This window comes from Schistocerca serialis, chromosome 9 (genome assembly GCF_023864345.2).
Source record: "Schistocerca serialis cubense isolate TAMUIC-IGC-003099 chromosome 9, iqSchSeri2.2, whole genome shotgun sequence".
Classification (NCBI taxonomy): domain Eukaryota; kingdom Metazoa; phylum Arthropoda; class Insecta; order Orthoptera; family Acrididae; genus Schistocerca; species Schistocerca serialis.
Window position 1 is genome coordinate 33211125 of NC_064646.1, and position 15801 is coordinate 33226925.

Here is a 15801-nt window from a genome sequence, read left to right on the forward strand (position 1 = left end):
TGTTTGTAGTAGCTTACCCGCATTCCTATTTTCCTATTCATTATTAAACCTACTCCTGCATGACCCCTATTTGATTTTGTGTTTATAACCCTGTAGTCACCTGACCAGAAGTCTTGTTCCTCCTGCCACCGAACTTCACTAATTCCCACTATATCTAACTTCAACCTATCCATTTCCCTTTTTAAATTTTCTAACCTACCTGCCCGATTAAGGGATCTGACATTCCACGCTCCGATCCGTAGAACGCCAGTTTTCTTTCTCCTGATAACGACATCCTCTTGAGTAGTCCCCGCCCGGAGATCCGAATGGGGGACTATTTTACCTCCGGAATATTTTACCCAAGAGGACGCCATCATCATGTAATCATACAGTAAAGCTGCATGCCCTCGGGAAAAATTACGGCTGTAGTTTCCCCTTGCTTTCAGCTATATATATATATATATATATATAAAATAAATAAATAAAAAAAATAAAACTTTCAGTGTTTCTCTTCAAAATGACATATGTACGATACCTGTAGAATGTTTGGTTCTTCCGTAATAAATAATTGAAAGTGTTCCCAGACTTTTTGTACACCCTGTATATAAATCTAGGCATACCACAGGGTACTGGGCTAGGTTTGGAACTGTTCATAATTTACATTAACAATTTCCCACCAAATACCTACCATGGACAAACAATATTGTTTGCAGATGACCATAACATACTGATCACTGCCAAGTCACCAGAAGCACTAAGAGAAAAAGCTGAAGAAACACTTAGCAATGTATACAAGTGGGCAACAAACAATAAAGTCACACATAATATACAGAAAATAAGTACTATGAACTTCAACATAAACAAAGAACACATTATGATAAACTGAAAACAAATAATGAATTCATACTATTTGTGGAAAGCAGAAAATTTCTTGGAATGCTTGTTCACTGTCAATTAAAGAGAGAAGAGCACGTAAAAATACTTAGTAACAGAATCTCTACAGTATGCTATGCCCTCAAAATTCTTCCATCAGTATGTGATACTTCATGTATCAGATCAGTATATTTTGCTTGCATGCATTTTGTTATTAGTTACGACTCAATTTTTTGGGGATTGAATAGGAAAAATATTCGTGCTATACACCCAGGTGACAAAAGGCACAGGATAGTGATATGATCACATATACAGATGGTGGTAGTATCATGTACACGAGGTATAAAAGGACAGTGCACTGATGGAGCTGTCACTTGTGCTCAGGTAATTCATGTGAATAGGTGATGTAACTATGGCTGCACGATGGGAATTAACAGACTTTGAAAGCGGAGTGGTAGTTGAGAAGCTAGACGGATGGGACATTCCATTTTGGAAATCATTACAGAATTCAATATTCCTAGGTCTACAGTGTCAAGAGTGGGCTGAGAATATCACATTTCAGGCATCACCTCTCAATCAGGACAATGCAGTGGCCGACAGACCTTCACTTAATCATTGACAGCAGAAGCATTTGCGTAGAGTTGTCTGTGCTAAGAGACGAACAATATTGCCTGGAATAACCACAGAAATCAATGTGGAACATATAATGAGTGTATCCATTAGGACTGTGCAGTGAAATTTGGTGTTAATGGGCTACAGCAGCAGATCATCGATGCAAGTGCCTTTGCTAACAGCACGACATTGCCTTTCTTAATATTCTGTTCATTACATAGTTCTTTCTTCATGCTGGGATTATCTTTCTTATTTCCATCTTGAAAGAGCTCAAATTCGTATTACTGGGCCTGAATAACATTAAAATCCTGGATATTTCTATGGCAGATGCACAGTGAACAGTTCTATACAGTTTAATGACTACATATTCCTCTTCATTTTAAATGAATAGCAACACATCTACACAAATGTAAGGAGTGGTATCGCCACACAAATTGCAAAATGTGAGGAATGGCATATCAAACAGCCTGCAAAATGGAAGGAATTATATCACCACACAAATTGCAGTACACTGCAATTCTAATGTAATATAACATACGCAAATTAAATGAACCTCACCGAAATATATCCTTGTCCATTTCTGCATCATGTAGAACATCAATATCAGTTTCATCCAGTGATGAATCTGAAGCAGCCCTTGGAATTGTGCTTGTACTCTCACTGCCTGGTGAAAACACAGATGGGAGTGTACATTCATCATCCAATACATCAGAAGTAGAAGGCAAACTCCTTCGAACCCTGGGGGGAAGAAAAAACACCACTCAGACTATGACTCTGAACGCTGAAATCTATAAATATTTTAAGTGAATGGTGAATACTATGCAACTTGATACTCAAGTACATGTTATAGGACAGAATTAAAATTAGTAGTCATCATTTGTTAACAAGAGAAATGTTACCAGTCAGCTTCAAAGGGAAACAGTTATAAGAAAGAGATGTGTCAGGTGGGTAACGCAATATATATGTTTTGTAAAGAAACTTTGCTAATGAAACAAGTATGGACACACACACACACACACACACACACACACACACACACACACACACACACACACACACGGCCACTGTCCCTAGGTGCTGGAGCCCACTGCGATCTGATGTGAGCAGCTATCTTCTGGGATAGGTGGTGGGGGTAAGGAGGAGGCACAGAGAAGGAAGGTAGAGGGATAGCAGGCTACAAATGGCGGTATAGAATGCCCCGAATCACCTGATACCAAATTACCCATACCCAGCTGCAACACCTCCCTCTACACGACTTCTACCTGTTCACACTGGGTCAGTCCATAGCCCTCATCAACTTTATATTGCAAAACCATATAAGTCAGGCCCAAACCTACTTGAAATTCCCCCTCTCCAACCATAACCTCATGTAGGAACAGAGTGAGTTGGGTTTTGCAGGATCTCCATTTGCAGAAATCATGTTGATTTTTGGGGAGATTTTTGTTCTCCAAAAATGCCACAATATGTAAGCATCAAACACGTTCCATATTTCTGCAACAGACTGAAGTCACCACTATAAGCCTATAATTATGTGCATATTTCTCAAAAATGTGAACAACCTACCCTTTTTGCCAGTCACTAGGTACCCTTTGTTGCTCCAGCGACCTACAATAAAACTGCTGCTCCTAGGGGAGCAAGTTCTTTCTCGTAATCTTTGTGGTTGCCAATGGAACTGTGATGAAAATCAGCTGATAATACTGACACAGATCTGACGAAAAGTCATATCTTCTAAACTGAAACACTATGAGCTCAAACTTGCAGAGTAAAAGTTAAATTTTGTTCCTGTTTGTTTCAACCTAATTGAACACCTATTTTCTTTCATCTGTTCTTTATTTCTTCAATTCTCTTTTTCCTACTTAATATTCAGAAATGGTGAAGTGCTGAAGCTTGGCAGTAGTGGACACTTTTCTGAGTTTCTATTAACTGGATTAGTAGCTTAATGTTATATAATCTATTTAATCTGTATTTCTCCAAGTGAGAAAATGTATGTCTGAATAACTTACCTTATGAAATAGACAACAGAGATGGCAATAGAGAAGATATAAAACAGCGCAAAGGCGGCAATTGCAACACATGCTGCTACAAGATACTTCTGATAAGTAATGCTGGGTGAAAGTGAGAAAGAGAGTGTCTTGTTTCTAGGCTTTATAATTGGCTGGTCTGGTCCAGAGCAATCCACATCATCTCCTTTCACCACAAACACCACATAGAATCCCAAAGGAAATGCATCCCTCTGTAAAAAAAAAAAAAATGGTGTCTGAGTCATGTAAGAACACAATACGAAGAAGTTAATTGAAGAGAGTGATTATAGTGGGGCTAAACATGAAGCTTCATAATTTTTCAGAATTATGTTAGACTGAAATCTGAAGTATGAGTATTTCAAGTGCAAATAGGGTGACTAGGATGTTACAGACAGTATGATTTAAATGCAATAATACAATAATAATAGAGAATATATGGTCAGTTTATGATTATAAAGGGTCATAACAAACTTGTCTTTTGATCAATGAGTCCACTATCTAGCTGAAAGTTATTGTGGACTGGTTCCCAGTGAACTTATAATGAGATAGAAACCCTAATTAGTTAGCTCTACCAGCTATTGGAGTAATAAAAGAAATCAGTGCATTAGTAGCACAATAGTACATAACACTTGTCTGTCTGACGACCTACTCAAATTTTTGAACCCCATTATGATGCCCATTTCTAACCTGTAAAATTCTCCATTGACACTTTATCATATTGTATATCAATGCAGCACAAGGTTATTTATGTTTCCATGTATAGAGCATACACAGATGTTTGTGCCTTATTGAGCAACAGAATTTGCTTCTCAACAACATTTGACTAACCATTGTAGCGTTAGAAAGTTTAAAATTGCAAAAATAGCCACCAATTATATTTCTTACTTTCTAAGTTGGTTAAAGAGACATTTCATACAAAGCAAAGTAAGAATACACATCTGATTACTTTATTCTATCTAGTCCCATTTATCACCAGCACCCAGTGCAAATTTTTCAGAAAATATGCAAATTCAACTTTTGCCTGTTCAATGACACACTGGCAGTTTTAAATGTATGGCTATGATGAAAAAAAAAAAAAAAAAAAAAAAAAAAACGTGGGGGGAGGGAAGATGAGAATGAAGTTGGGTTTGTGTCTTTCAATATGCACACGTGCCTATCTGTGTGATATTTCCATAATTCATATGCAAATGGAACAAAGAAGGGAAAAATTATCCTCCACCAGTGTTGCCACAAGTTTCGCCAAGTGAAAATCCCTGATGTTTCCCTGATTTTCAGACAAGTTTTAGCATTTTTCCCTGACAAATTTTGAGATCTTAAGGGTAAATAAAGACATAAGTTGACAAGAAAATGTAAGGACTTCTGTATTTCCAAATGTGTGAGCAAAACTGTTAAGTACTAACAGCAACATCTTTTGTAATGAACTGTTTTTAGATGAAGAAACCAAGCAAAATGGTATATATGTTTCATTACGACCACTGATGTTATTTTATTTCAATAAGGCAAAACACATTTGATGACAAAAATACTAATTTTGTTGCAGTCGCAAGACAGATTTAAAATATGTTCACTGCTTTCAGAAATAACCTCAAAAGAAAGTAGGCCTGTTGAAAGAAACGTATAAGGCGGGGAAGAGTTGTGTAAGCCAACATCTTAGATGACCACAAATAAAATGTTCATTATTGTCAGTTATTACTCACTGTGTTATATCTATTATTCTAAAGGTATTGTGTGATTTTTCTTTCAAGAAGAACAGGAGTACATAGCATACAAACTACCAGCCGTTGTTGTGGTCTTCAGTCCTGAGACTGGTTTGATGCAGCTCTCCATGCTATCTATCCTGTGCAAGCTTCTTCATCTCCGAATACCTACCGCAACCTACATCCTTCTGAATCTGCTTAGTGTATTCATCTCTTGGTCTCCCTCTACGATTTTTACCCTCCACGCTGCCCTCCAATACTAAATTGGTGATCCCTTGATGCCTCAGAACATGTCCTACCAACCGATCCCTTCTTCTAGTCAAGTTGTGCCACAAACTTCTCTTCTCCCCAACCCTATTCAATACTTCCTCATTAGTTATGTGATCTACCCATCTAATCTTCAGCATTCTTCTGTAGCACCACATTTCGAAAGCTTCTATTCTCTTCTTGTCCAAACTGGTTATCGTCCATGTTTCACTTCCATACATGGCTACACTCCATACAAACACTTTCAAAAATGACTTCCTGACACTTCAATCTATACTCGATGTTAACAAATTTCTCTTTTCTACGGAATCCCAACTGATCTTCCCCGAGGTCAGCTTCTACTAGTTTTTCCATTCGTCTGTAAAGAATTCGCATTAGTGTTTTGCAGCTGTGACTTATTAAACTGATAATTCGGTGATTTTCACATCTGTCAACACCTGCTTTCTTTGGGATTGGAATTATTATATTCTTCTTGAAGTCTGAGGGTATTTCGCCTGTTTCATACATCTTGCTCACCAGATGGTAGAGTTTCGTCAGGACTGGCTCTCCCAAGGCCGTCAGTAGTTCCAATGGAATGTTGTCTACTCTGGGGGCCTTGTTTCGACTCAGGTCTTTCAGTGCTCTGTCAAACTCTTCATGCAGTATCGTATCGCCCATTTCATCTTCGTCTACATCCTCTTCCATTTCCATAATATTGTCCTCAAGTACATCGCCCTTGTAAGGACCCTCTATATACTCCTTCCACCTTTGTGCTTTCCCTTCTTTGCTTAGAACTGGGTTTCCATCTGAGCTCTTGATGTTCATATAAGTGGTTCTCTTTTCTCCAAAGGTCTCTCTAATTTTCCTGTAGGCAGTATCTATCTTACCCCTAGTGAGATAAGCCTCTACATCCTTACATTTGCCCTCTAGCCATCCCTGCTTAGCCATTTTGCACTTCCTGTCAATATCATTTTTGAGACATTTGTATTCTGTTTTGCCTGCTTCATTTACTGCATTTTTATATTTTCTCCTTTCATCAATTAAATTCAATATTTCTTCTGTTACCCAAGGATTTCTACTAGCCCTCGTCTTTTTACCTACTTGATCCTCTGCTGCCTTCAATACTTCATCCCTCAAAGCTACCCATTCTTCTTCTACTGTATTTCTTTCCCCCATTCCTGTAAATTGTTCCCTTATGCTCTCCCTGAAACTCTTTAGAACCTCTGGTTCTTTCAGTTTATCCAGGTCCCATCTCCTTAAGTTCCCACCTTTCTGCAGTTTCTTCAGTTTTAATCTACAGGTCATAACCAACAGACAGTGGTCAGAGTCCACATCTGCCCCTGGAAATGTCTTACAATTTAAAACCTGGTTCCTAAATCTCTGTCTTACCATTATATAATCTATCTGATACCTTTTAGTATCTCCAGGATTCTTCCATGTATACAACCTTCTGTCATGTTTCTTAAACCAAGTGTTAGCTGTGATTAAGTTGTGCTCTGTGCAAAATTCTACCAGGCGGCTTCCTCTTTCATTTCTTTGCCCTAATCCATATTCACCTACTACGTTTCCTTCTCTCGCTTTTCCTACTACCGAATTCCAGTCAGCCATGACTATTAAATTTTCGTCACCCTTCACTATCTGTATAATTTCTTTTATTTCATCATACATTTCTTCAATTTCTTCGTCATCTGCAGAGCTAGTTGGCATATAAACTTGTAATACTGTAGTAGGTTTAGGCTTCGTATCTATCTTGGCCACAATAATGCGTTCACTATGCTGTTTGTTGTAGCTTACCAGCATTCCTATTTTCCTATTCATTATTAAACCTACTCCTGCATTACCCCTAATTGATTTTGTGTTTATAACCTTCTAGTCACCTGACCAGAAGTCTTGTTCCTCCTGCCACCGAACTTCACTAATTCCCACTATATCTAACTTTAACCTATCCATTTCCCTTTTCAAATTTTCTAACCTACCTGCCCGATTAAGGGATCTGACATTCCACGCTCCGATCCGTAGAACGCCAGTTTTCTTTCTCCTGATAACGACATCCTCTTGAGTAGTCCCCGCCCGGAGATCCGAATGGGGGATTATTTTACCTCCGGAATATTTTACCCAAGAGGACGCCATCATCATTTAATCATACAGTAAAGCTGCATGCCCTCGGGAAAAATTACGGCCGTAGTTTCCCCTTGCTTTCAGCCGTTCACAGTACCAGCACAGCAAGGCCGTTTTGGTTATTGTTACAAGGCCAGATCAGTCAATCATCCAGACTGTTGTCCTTGCAATTACTGAAAAGGCTGCTGCCCCTCTTCAGAAACCACACGTTTGTCTGGCCTCTCAACAGATACCCCTCCGTTGTGGTTGCACCTACGGTACGGCTATCTGTATCGCTGAGACACGCAAGCCTCCCCACCAACGGCAAGGTCCATGGTTCATGGGGGAAAGTACCAGTGACTGCCACAATTTTCTTCTTCTTATCGTCCATACTTGCTAATATATAAACTACTTTCAAAGTGCCAAAATGTACTAGAATAAATAAAATGTATATAAAATGCTGCACTGTACACTGTACTTGCAGTGAGACAGTTGCAATTCCTGAAATCCACTGCCTGTGGCCTTTGACCTGTCGAGGAGCACCAGTCCTGGGTCCGTGAATAAACCATGAAAATCTGCTGCATTACACCACACACAGGCAGGGCAGATCGGTGAGACTAGATCCGATAGGCAGGGCCTGAAATTAGTGGGAAACTATGGGTTTGAGATCGGCAAGCCCGATCCGTTAGGTATACCCACAGCAATGGCCTGCGGTTTTGGCCCGTAATGGAAGTCCACTCGTGCAGCCAGCTATTCACGTGTCAGGGACACCATGTTGACGAAATGAGACCACGGTGATCACCCACGCAACAGATAACTTGCACAAATACTCTGAGAATCAATACTATTGAGGATAGGTAGCAACTCACTGTAAAGGTGATTACTGAACCACAGAAAAGACAATCACACTCTCACAACTAAATTTTTGGCCATAGCCTTTGTCAGAAAATGAGAGCGCACACACATTCACACAATCGCTCAGACCCAACTCATGCACACACGAGACCGTTGTCTCCGGTCGCTCTGTCGACAGTCTCTGAGAATGAGATCCAAACAAACCAATCCTCAGGCCTCCCAGCCTCTCACCAGCCACGCTAGCAGCAAGTAGTGGTGGCAGCACTGACTGCAAGCTGAGTGGAGGGGCGGGAAGGGGAGAAGCAGTGAGAATGAGGGAGTAGGGAAGCAGCACACGTACTCAGTTGCGCCCAGCCAGCGACGAAGCATGACATCTCCATAAACGAACTATTTCATGAAACTGAGACAAAAACGAGATTTTTCCAGTGTTTTTTTTTTTTATATTTACCTGATTTTCAGAACTTGTGGCAACCCTGTCCACCAAAGGAAAATACACCACGTGTCTCTCCTAAGAGTCATCAGGTGCATTTTCTCTGGTGCTTCAGCATCTATACGCAATTCCATTTCTACATCGGTAGCTAGAGTCAGCTCAAATAATTACTGCTCAACACATCTTTCAAGTAATTTCCAGTGACAAAAGAAAGCATTGATTTGTTTTCCATTATAAACATAATTATTTTTTAAATCAGAATTTTATGTGCCGATTCGATAGAGGGGTCCAAAATTAGTGTATTCTACATGAAGAATAAAAAGCAAGGCAGCAGTAACTCTGTAGTGTTGTCACTGTTGGAGTACTGATTGTTCTTCGAGGTTTTCTGTCCCTGTTAATGCATATCAATGAAACAAATATAGCACTAGACTAATCTGAGACCACTCTATCGTACGGGCAAGTAAAATATCACTTAAAAATAATTTTGTTTGTAATGGGAAACAAAACTAGCTTTCCATTGCCACTAGATATCATATGAAAGATGTGGTAAGCACTGTTTGTTTGGCCTGACTCCAGCTAAACAATGGAGAAATGAAATTGCATATTTATACTAAAACACCAGAGAAAATGTTCCTGATTACTCTTAGGAGAGACATGCTGTACATGAAAATACTGCATAGAATCCAATTTTCTCTTATTTTAGCCTCTTTCATGCCAGTAGCCTCATATTTTTCACACAGTGAAGTGTTTTAGCTTTCATTAACCCTGTGTTGAGATAGCTTATTACTTGAGGCATATAAGTGATAGTATTATTGACAACAATCATTCCAAAATTCATCAATCCCCCCTCCACTCCCACTCCACCGACCCTCATGCCACAGTATTGGCCACTAACTATGTAGCTCAGTTTACAAATTTTTTCATCTTTTTCACTAGAAGAAGGAATCAATAGCCCTAAAGCTAAAAAAATTTTACTGAACATCTTCATGCTTTATTGCTCTTATATTAAATATAGATTTTGCTAGTAAAAAGATAAACATTTTAATTGCACTAACCGGTAAGGTTATACCTCCACGAACATTCACTGTCTCCCAGAAGCCTTCAAAATGGACATTCTGCTCGAGGTCGAACACCGGGCACTGTAAAAAATTAAAATAAAAACATAAAAAATTATTCTACACAGAACTGGTGAGATAAAATCATAGATGATCCATTCATGTAGCTTAAAGTCTGTGTATTACAGTGCACAAACTCTTTAGAGAAGAAACAGATTATTCACAAAGATATTGGCACTTTTAATATACATGGGCTATAGAAGGAGGAGTTAAGTCTATCTCCAACTGGGGAGAAATTTTGCACTGTATCATAAAAAGAGTGTAATTTGTTTTTCATTTTAAATTAGGCATCTTGCACTTAGTTAAACAGAAATCTGCTTTATTTTCCATTTCCAGTGTAGCTTAGCCACATACTCACAATTTCTTGTTTAAAAACTGGTTTGGAACAATATGTTTGTTAGTGCAGTGTTGCAATTAGGGAGTCTGGGAGAGCAGCAATACATATTCTTTCTATTTATTTTTTCCTGCAATATGCTGGAGGATGTCGACAATCTACTTCTACAGATCATACTAAACTGTAGATATCACATGAAAGGTTAAAGGTCACATGCAAGGTGCAGTCACATGAGCAAGGCAAGCCTTGTGGTAGCAAACTGATACATTTTTACAATATTCAGGTACTAGAAAGGTCAAAAACAATTAAATATTTCAATATCTACATCTACAACTGTACTCTGCAAAACCACCATGAGGTGCATGGCAGAGGGTATGACCCATTGTACCAGTTATGAGGGTCTTCCCATTCCATTTAAGTATGGAATGCAACAAGAATGATTGTCTGAATGCCTTTGTGTGTGCTCTAATTATTCTAATCTTACCCCCATGGTTTCTACGTGAGTGACATGTAGGGGGTTGTAGTATATTTCTAGAGTCATCGTTTAAAGCTGGTTCTTGAAACTTTGTTAGTAGACTTTCTCCAGATAGTTTACGTCTATCTTCAAGAGTCTTATAGTTCAGTTTCTTCAGAATCTCTTTGACAGCCTCTCACAGATCAAACAAACTTGTGACCATTCATACTGCCCTTCTCTGTATACAATCAATATTCTCTGTCAGTTCTATTTGGTGTAGTTCCCACACACTTGAGCAATATTCCAGAGCAGGTCACATGAGGGATTTGTAAACAATCTCCTTTGTAGACTGATCGCATTTCCCAGGATTCTACCAATAAACCAAAGTCTACCACCTGCTTTACACACAAATGAGTCTATGTGATAATTCCCTTTCACATCCCTACCCAGGTATTTGTATAAGTTGGCCAATTCCAAATGTGACTCATTGATATTATAGTCATAGGAAACTATGTTTTTACATTTTGTAAAGTGCACAGTTTTGTATTTTTGAACATTTTTCTTTTTTCAATTCAATTTATTGCTCGTAACATATAATTTTACAAACACTTGCATTTCCAACTAAGTATAAAGTTTTAACAATTACAATTTTTTTAGTTTACATTATTTCTTATTAAGTTGTAATTCATGACAAATTCAATTTATAAGGGCATTGTTGGATAACCCACAGCTTGACTCATTTTTTAAAAGTATCCCCTGACAATATCTTAACTTCATGTGGTAACAAATTATTAAAAACAGCTCCTTTGGCATAGGGGATTTTCACTGTTAAATCTTCTGTTAACCATATGAAAATCTCTTTTATGCCTTGTTTCATAGTCGTGACTATCCATGTTTCTTTTTGTAATCTTAGTGTCTTCTTTCACTAGCACTATAGTTTCTAGTATATACATGGCATAAACTGTGAGAATATTGTGGATAATGAATAGGGGTTTGCAAGAAGTTCCTGGTTTTACTTTTGCTATGATCCTCAAGGTTAGCTTCTGCAGTATGAAAACTCTTTTCCTATTAGTTTGGCATGTCCCACCCCACAATATTATTCCATAAGACAAGAAAGGATACACCACTTCATAATATACAGTTCTTAGGGTTTCAGAATTAAAATATGGTGATAATCTTCTTAATACATATAGACTGGGTGTTATTTTTTTACAGACGCAATCAGCTTGCTGCTTCCATGAAAGTTGATCATCTATGCATAAACCCAAGAATTTACAATCTGTACAAAGCAGGTGTTGACAGATGTGAAAATTACCAAACTATCAGTTTAATAAGTCACAACTGCAAAATATTAATGCGAATTCTTTACAGAGGAATGGAAAAATTGGTAGAAGCCGACCTTGGGGAAGATCAGTTTGGATTCTGTAGAAATGTTGGAACACGTGAGGCAATACTGACCCTACGACTTATCTTGGAAGAAAGATTAAGGAAAGGCAAACCTACATTTCTAGCATTTGTAGACTTAGAGAAAGCTTTTGACAATGTTGACTAGAATACTCTCTCAAATTCTGAACGTGGCAGGGGTAAAATACAGGGAGCGAAAAGCTATTTACAATTTGTACAGAAACCAGATGGCAGTTATAAGAGTCGAGGGACATGAAAGGGAAGCAGTGGTTGAGAAGGGAGTGAAACAGGGTTGTAGCTTCTCACCGATGCTATTCAATCTGTCTATTGAGCAAGCAGTAAAGGAAACAAAAGAATAGTTTGGAGTAGGTAATAAAATCCATGGAGAAGAAATAAAAACTTTGATGTTCGCCGATGACATTGTAATTCTGTCAGAGACAGCAAAGGACTTGGAAGAGCAGTTGAACGGAATGGACAGTGTCTTGAAAGGAGGATATAAGATGAACATCAACAAAAGCAAAACAAGGATAATGGAATGTAGTCTAATTAAGTCGGGTGATGCTGAGGGGATTAGATTAGGAAATGAGGCACTTAAAGTAGTAAAGGAGTTTTGCTATCTGGGGAGCAAAATAACAGATGATGGTCGAAGTAGAGAGGATATAAAATGTAGGCTGGCAATGGCAAGGAAAGCGTTTCTGAAGAAGAGAAATTTGTTAACATCCAGTATTGATTTAAATGTCAGGAAGTCATTTCTGAAAGTATTTGTATGGAGTGAAGCCATGTATGGAAGTGAAACATGGACGATAACCAGTTTGGACAAGAAGAGAATAGAAGCTTTCGAAATGTGGTGCTACAGAAGAATGCTGAAGATTTGATGCGTAGATCACATAACTAATGAGGAGGTATTGAATAGAATTGGGGAGAAGAGATGTTTGTGGCACAACTTGACTAGAAGAAGGGATCGGTTGGTATGACATGTTCTGAGGCATCAAGAGATCACCAATTTAGTATTGGAGGGCAGCGTGGAGGGTAAAAATCGTAGAGGGAGACCAAGAGATGAATACACTAAGCAGATTCAGAAGGATGTAGGCTGCAGTGGGTACTGGTAGATGAAGAAGCTTGCACATGACAGAGTAGCATGGAGAGCTGCATCAAACCAGTCTCAGGACTGAAGACCACCACCACAACAACAACAACAACAACAACAACAGGTTTTTGGTAGAATTTCATCAATCAAAATATTTTATTTGTTTGGACCACTTGGTTTAAAATGCATACTATTAGTTCTTTCTATGTTTACTCCTCAGTTCTCTCTTTCAAAGTGAGCTCTTGCCTTTTCAATAATGTCATGTATCTCTTCAACTAGGGTGGGTTCATTGTCTGCATGGCTGACACCAGATGTATTGTCTGCATACGTAGTGATCAATTGCTTATTGGCAAGAGAACTTAGGAAATCATTTACATAGTATATGAATAGGACTGGACCTAAAGTACAGCCCTGAGGAACTCCAAATTGTATACTTCTTATACATGACCTTCTCCTCTCTGGTATTTCTCCATTAGTGTACATTATCTCCGTGCACTGTTGTCTACCCTTTAAATGTTTCTAGCAATTGCATGAGTTTTCCAGTGACATCACTCTTCACAATTTTTGATAAGAGTACGTCATGATGTACCCTATCAAAGGCTCTTGAGAGGTCTAGGCGATGTAGTACTTTGGTCTCTTCTGAAACCATGCTGGAAATAACTTAATATGTCAGCCTTGTTGTAATGTTCCAAGATTTTTTAAAATATTATTTTCTCTATCAGTTTGCTGGAAGTTGAGATTAGGGCAAAGGGTCTGTAGTGCTGTACATGCTTTATTTCCCCCTTTTTGTGTATTGGTTTTACTACAAACAGTTTCAACTTGTCAGGGAACACACCATCATTGAGAACACAGTTTATTAGATGAACTAGTAGTTTCATTAGCCCATGTTTAGATTTCTTCAATAGATATGGAGGAGTTTCATCTAATCCTACTCATCTTTTGTTTCTGAGGTTATCAATAAGCCGTAGAACGTCATATGTGCTTACTGTGGGTAGTGTACTGCAGTTCTGTTTGTTACAGGACTCAAAACGAGTGCTGTGTATCCTGTTTCATAGAGACATCATTTTCGACAGTATCTATGAAGTAATAATTAAAGATATTGCTAACTAGAAGAGGATCAGATATCTTCATTATTCACAGTCAATTGTACATTATTAATTTTAGTTTCTGTTTCATTGTTTCTGATTTTATTTACAACTGGCCAGCAAGTCTTTGAAACATTATCTGACGTTATCTGAATCTTGTATCTGTTGGCTGATTCTTTCTGCTTTTACTCTCCTGACTTCTTTGTGGTACTTATACGAGGGTAGGGTAGCCGGTGGATAAAGGCTCCACAACTCTGGTACTTGACCGTGTGGAGTATGTGGCAGAAGGACTGCGTCAACTCTCCGACACCTCAACCTACAAAGCTGTTACCCAGGACCCCATTCCCTCCATCCAGACTGAGCTGCAGAAAATCCTAAAAATCACAAGGCCTCACAACGGCTTCCATAGACCCACTCACTCCACCTGAGCCACGTACCCCTACCTTCTACCTATTACCCAAAATCCACAAAGAGAACCATCCTGGCCATCCCATTATAGCAGGCTTCAAAGCCCCAACAAAACGTTATCTCAGCTCCGGTAGACCAACACCTCCAACCTATCACCCGCAGACTCCCATCCTATATCAAAGACACAAACCACTTCCTAGAACACCTCAAATCCATTCCCACTCATCTCCCACCTGAAACCTTTCTTGTCACCATAGATGTTACATCCCTTTACACAAACATCCCACATACCCATGATCTCTCTGCCCTTGAGCACTACCTCTCCCAACGCCCACCCGAAGATCTTCCAAAAACTTCGTTCCTTATCACACTTACCAACTTCATCCTCACCGATAATTACTTCACTTTTGAAGGCCAGACCTACAAACAAATCAGGGGAACGGCCATGGGAACCAGGATGGCTCCGTCCTATGCCAACCTCTTCATGGGCCGCATGGAGGAAGCTTTCCTGAAGACCCAACAGCTGCTTCCCCTGGTCTGGTATAGGTTTATAGATGACATCTTTGTGGTCTGGACTCATGGCGAAGAAACACTTCTTAATTTCCTCCATAATCTCAACTCCTTTTCGAATCTGAATTTCACCTGGCCCTTCTCCAAAACCCAAGCCACCTTCCTGGATGTTTACCTTCATCTTGTTGAAACTCACATCCACACCTCTGTCCATATCAAACCCACAAACAAACAACAGTACCTTCACTTTGACAGCTGCCATCCATTCCACATCAAATGCTCCCTTCCCTACAGCCTAGGTATTCGTGGCAAATGTACCTGCTCCAGTGATGAATCCCTCAACAATTACACCAATAACCTGACCAGTGGTTTCCTCTCCCGCAACTATCCTGCCCACCTTGTCCACAAACAGATCTCCCGAGCAATAGATTCCTCCCCGTCCAACAACAATGTTCCTTTCCCCAGACCACACAGAAGCATCCCCCTTGTCACCCAATATTATTCTGGCCTCGAATACATCAGCAAATTACTCCGCCAGGGATATGACTTTCTCAAGTCAACCCCTGAAATGAGATCATCCCTTGACAAAATTCT

The 15801-nt window shown here is 39.1% G+C and overlaps 1 protein-coding gene across 1 annotated transcript in view; it reads right to left on the reverse strand.

Moving 5' to 3' along the window:
• The window catches only part of LOC126419300 (SID1 transmembrane family member 1-like), a 143744-nt gene that overhangs the window by 103957 nt on the left and 23986 nt on the right, over positions 1-15801 (reverse strand). The window contains exons 5-7 of the mRNA XM_050086474.1: positions 9866-9949; positions 3468-3697; positions 2023-2202 (exon numbers count right to left, since the gene is read on the reverse strand). Coding sequence (XP_049942431.1) covers positions 2023-2202; positions 3468-3697; positions 9866-9949 — 494 coding nt within the window. The remainder of the gene's footprint in view (positions 1-2022; positions 2203-3467; positions 3698-9865; positions 9950-15801) is intronic.